This window comes from Haplochromis burtoni, unplaced genomic scaffold (assembly GCF_018398535.1).
Source record: "Haplochromis burtoni strain Fernald_Lab_line unplaced genomic scaffold, NCSU_Asbu1 Contig_77, whole genome shotgun sequence".
Taxonomy (NCBI): domain Eukaryota; kingdom Metazoa; phylum Chordata; class Actinopteri; order Cichliformes; family Cichlidae; genus Haplochromis; species Haplochromis burtoni.
This window is the reverse complement of record NW_024582438.1, coordinates 480705-485704: the sequence shown is the minus strand read 5'-3', so window position 1 is coordinate 485704 and position 5000 is coordinate 480705. Positions and strand designations below refer to the sequence as shown.

The window sequence follows — 5000 nt, the reverse complement described above, 5'->3', positions numbered from 1 at the left end:
TTTGTATTATCGTTTCAGCAGAGTGAGAAGCAAGACATCAATCATCCTGTAACATTGTATTGCTCAGAGGTTGAACTGTAGCTACATCTAGTAAACTGCACAAAAAAAAAAAAAAAAAAAAAGAGTGTTGCCTCGTGTAAAATCGGAGACAAAAGCAAATACACATCATCAAATTCACAACATTTGTATAAAAGATAACTTATATAACTTAGAAAACAAATGAAAGGTTCTATTAAAAACTCAAACATGCAAAGAGCTTGTTTGACTACGTGTGAAGAGCAGTGATTACACTGAGAAGAAGAGGGCTCCTGTCCACCAGTGTTTCAGTAAGTGTAATCTTTTAAGAGTGCAAGAACACAAATAACATTCAAACAACTTTACAAATGCCGGATGTTGTCCACGTGTTAAAGAACATTCTTGGAGATCTGTTCATTCACAGAATGGTCGAACCCCTGCAGCAATATGCGCACGCACACACAGACACACACACGCACTTCAGGACAAGTAAAATCTGCTGTCTGAACACACAAACGTGGGAATGTGGATCTGAGCTCGGTGGAAAACACAAATGTTTGCAGTAAATATCGACACACTGTAAAAGTGTCAGTCAGAAACATACCTGGCTAAGCCAAAATTAAAAACTGCAGATGACACCTTGCTACTACTGGTTTCCATCCATTCAGATATAGTCCAACAGAAGGATAATCAATAAATATACAAAATATGTACAAAACATCTGCAGCGTACAATGCATTTGTCTGTTACAAGTAACGTTCAGGCACAAAGTTAAGAGTCAATTTGGGAAGTTAGGAGATGATTGTTCAACTGCATCACGCTTTCTAATCAGAGAAGAAGACCTCACTGTCCCGGTCTGAAAGTCCGAAGAAATGAGAAACATCCAAAACAGCTGGGATGCTCTTCCCTCAGCATCTGGACATCAAAGACAGGAAATTAATTTGAGGAAGTCCTTTACATTATTCCCTCAAATAGAAACATCCAATTGTTTTAGACTTTAGTTCATAAAGTTTATTGCTGATATAAGGTGATGGTAAATACTTGATGGCAGACTCGATGTGGTCAGGTGCTCAGAGGTGGCCCATGGGGTTCGCCGGGTCTGTCAGACTGGGATGAAAAGCAAGATGCATGGACTGTGGGTCCGTCATGACAGCAGACGCCTTCTCTTCTTCTCTCCTCCGCAGACATGCTGCCTTCGGGTTCAGATTCCTCTCTGTGGAGTCCAACAAATAACACGTTAGCATAAGACTAAAATAGGAAACACTGGGAGTACATACTCGTTATTGTATTTATGCAACAGTGGTACAGATGTTGGCAATCTGCTTTAAAAATAATAGAAGCTAGAAACTTTATAAGTCATCCTTACAGACGTTTTCATGTTAACTATTAAGCTCATCTTATTAGCAACATGTCAAATTACAACAGGCAGCACAGAAAGCATCCTCTCCAGAGAATAAGAACTGTTTATAGTTTATTGCTGGATGATTAATGATTAAATAAAGGTTTAATAAAATAAAAATAAATATTTTTCCTGGAGCTTCCCTTGTAGCATCTCCCAGCTTTTTTATTTTTTGCTTATTTCATGCTGTCACCTATTCAGTTATAATTTAGTGATAAAAAGCAGCTAAAAAGGGGAAAAAATAATAAAAGCTCGATATTTCTTGCAGCAGGCAGACTAAGCGAACTGACATGGCATTTAGTATTTAAACAGCCACATATTTTCCCCTCAGCGGCCGATGGGGCTGCATCAGGGCCTATCAAGAGGACACAAGCACACCTCAAGATATATGCTAGTGTTGCTTCCCATCTGCTAACTGTGTAAATAGGCTGTTTGATTGCAGATTCTCATTCACAGATCTTTACTGTCAGATAATGCTGTGTTTGCAGCTTACTGTGCTGCCCTCATGTGGCCAAATATATATATATATATATAAATTCATTCAATTTTAACCAGAAGCAGTAAAGGCAAAAAATGTCTAAATAGACTAAAGGAGTTTTCTGTGGATAACTGACTGAAGCCTAGTTTTCATCGTGGGTGTGCCATCATCATCTGCCTCCCTGCAGCAAACACGCACTGACCTCTGACTTGTTGTTCCAAGCTGAGGATCACCGCCACAGCCTGGTGGAGGACCAGCAGCTTGGTCTGCGGCTTCTCACTCTTCAGGTGTAGTTGACACATGTGACCGAGCTCCTTGAAGGCCTCGTTGATGTCGCGCACGCGCAGGCGTTCGCGGGCGTTGTTGGCCATTCTCCTCTCACGCTCGCGCTCAGCCTTCTGCTCTGGACTCAGGTCCTCATCCTCATGGATGCTACGACATGAACAGAGGAAGCCCACAGGTAAAGGTGTGGCTGAATCGTTTAAAAATGAAGATTCATCTAATTCAAACCGACACTCCAGAAGAAGCAGAGAAAAGCGAAGTGAGCGAGACTGCTATTCCGGGTCTTTCTGCCCTCTGCTGGCCGCTGTGCCAGGATTACGTGATCCAGTCTCCAGGGATCATCTCAAATCCTCTAAAACGTTCAGTGAAAAAAGGGTTTCCATAGAACAATGGCAGCAGATAATGTAATCAGCCGCAGATTTATGAATAACCCTTAAACATGTGTGTTTAAAAGAACCCATATGTCCATTCTTAGAATCACATTTAAACTATTTTGCTTTGCTTTTTGTTATCATCTGGTTTCAATATTTTAGAAAACAAACAAACAAAAAAAGAATAATGCTGGAGGATGTCCATATATGTCAGCTTTGATATCCCTCAACTAGATTACAGATCTAAATAAAAAACATGCACTCAAGACATCACAGCTGAAGAGGTCTGGCCTGAAAAGACCTCTGGACGTAGAGACACCAGGACAGGAGCTCCAGTCTGTGACATTTTCAAGACATACGCTATCATTTTTCTCTGACGCAGGCCTTATAAATTTTTCTGTGACTCACGTAATACCAAAAGCATCCTTCGTCGTCGCCGGGCACACTTAATGACAGTTAGTCCTTTAATTGATAAGAGGATTGACAGAATGTAAAACTGCTAAAAAATATAATTAATTTGAAACATTTTTGACCAAAACAAATGTGATCGCTTGTCTCTCGGGTTTATGTATTTTAAATTGAGTTCTTTTTGGTTTTGACTGTTGGATGTACAAGTTAAAATCACCACAGTCACATAACAAATACTTTTTATTCTTTTTTATAAGGTTTCCCAAGATCTATAATCATGCGTCATAAATAATGCAAGTGCAGCAAAGCTGAACACAGACCTTAGTTCACTCAGAGCTAAAGGGGACAGTTGTAAGACAGTTTACAAAGACTGCTTTGTGGTTTGGGGATTTTCTTGGTTAACTCTTAACTGTGATGTGTACGTCCCGACAGCTGTTCTTCCTTCTTTAATTCACTGCGACTTAATGCAACACGAAGAAGAAATATGAGGCTAAGTTAAATAGGCTGGTCCAGACACAGCTGTTCTTGACTGCAGGGGGTCTGGCAGTGTTTTAAATGAAACAAAACAGCAGGAAAGCTCTTCTTCTTCTTGCGTTTGGCTTTTATTGTAATAGATTTTTAAAAGGTCGTTTATTTAAAAAAATATATATATATAGTAATTTTTTTTTTAAATTAGCGAAAATTAAAACATATTTTTAAAATGTAATTTAAATTACTATTAACTACTCCAACAAATTTTTTGAAAAGTGCTTTCACTTCATAATTGGGCAGGGTTATTTCACCGGCTTTAAACACAACATTTTATTTCTTGAACAAATGAACACAGTTTTTTTTCCTTTCTTTGTTTTGCTGTTTCCTTTTTTTTTTTTTTTTTTTTTTTTAAACACACACACACACACACACACACACACACACACACACACACACACACACACACACACACACGATAAGGCATGAGTGTTCACCTGTTTCTTGCACTGTTTTCCCCATGTGTTTTGTGTTCGCTCTCCTCATCTGATCTCTGGCTGTCTGAACTGTGACCATGGCTGGTGTGCATTATCTCTTCCATTTCCCCACTTTCCATCTTAAGCTCTAGATTACTCTGAACCCCAAGTCCACCTGTGGGCGATCACACAAAACATAAACAACATTTTTTTGTCACAAAGAGAAAAAGTGAAATATACGAGTCTGGTGGAGAAGAGAGGGAGAAGGGTAGCTCACCTCTACCTCCACCATGCACAGGCTGTAGGGTGGCCCTCTGTCTGGCTGGGTACGGGTGACCATTTTGCACACGGCCCTGGAAGGCGGAGTGGTTGTTGTTCATACTGACAGCTTCAACCTTTATGACACAGAGAATGACATAAGACCATTCTTCATGTGTTCATAAGTCAATGGTTAAGTATTCTGTAGACTGGGATCCTCTAAATGTGACTGCAGGGCTCCATAAATCTTTCTAAGACACTCAGTGGCATATAGTATCCAAGCTAGAGACAAATCGGCCACAAAACAACATCTGCCCTCTCATTTCCAAAGCAACCCTGTGCGGATCTCTCACTCTACAGAATTAATTTAATCTCAGACAATCTTAATCCTTCCCTTTAAACTACTATATACTCCCTAAACATACCCCTAATTCTCTTCAGGAATGATTCACTGACACATCGTTTGGAAAAAATAAAATAAAAGTGAGAGAATTTAATATCCCCCTCTCGCAGCGGATTACACTAAAAACCCCTTTCCCTTGCATACACTTCCACTCCAGCTGAGCTAAAATCCCCTGGTCTGCTCAAAGGGAAACATGGTGGAATGGGAGTGCACCGTGCTGCCTCCCCCTCTCCCTCCCCAATCACCCTACAGTGGATTTAGAAGTCTGCACATACTGGACACACAAGGACAGCACATCATAGCGCTCCTATTGTTCTCAGTTTCCAGTTTCAAGGACAGCAACCTTTACATTAGGAAAACATGCAGACGTAGTGGGTGGAAAAATTCCTGGAATTGAATGCCAGCGCAGATACACACACACACACACACACACACACACACA

At 40.3% G+C, this 5000-nt stretch overlaps 1 protein-coding gene across 1 annotated transcript in view; it reads right to left on the bottom strand.

Annotated features, from left to right (window-relative positions):
• Positions 1 to 101: 101 nt before the first annotated feature.
• LOC102307093 (transcription factor 12) overlaps positions 102 to 5000 on the bottom strand; it is a 12146-nt gene continuing 7247 nt past the window's right edge. Inside the window, exons 9-13 of the mRNA XM_005945569.2 lie at positions 4175 to 4292; positions 3919 to 4072; positions 2095 to 2324; positions 1057 to 1228; positions 102 to 930 (exon numbers count right to left, since the gene is read on the bottom strand). Of these exons, the coding sequence (XP_005945631.1) occupies positions 1086 to 1228; positions 2095 to 2324; positions 3919 to 4072; positions 4175 to 4292 (645 nt within the window). The 3' untranslated portion in view covers positions 102 to 930; positions 1057 to 1085. The remainder of the gene's footprint in view (positions 931 to 1056; positions 1229 to 2094; positions 2325 to 3918; positions 4073 to 4174; positions 4293 to 5000) is intronic.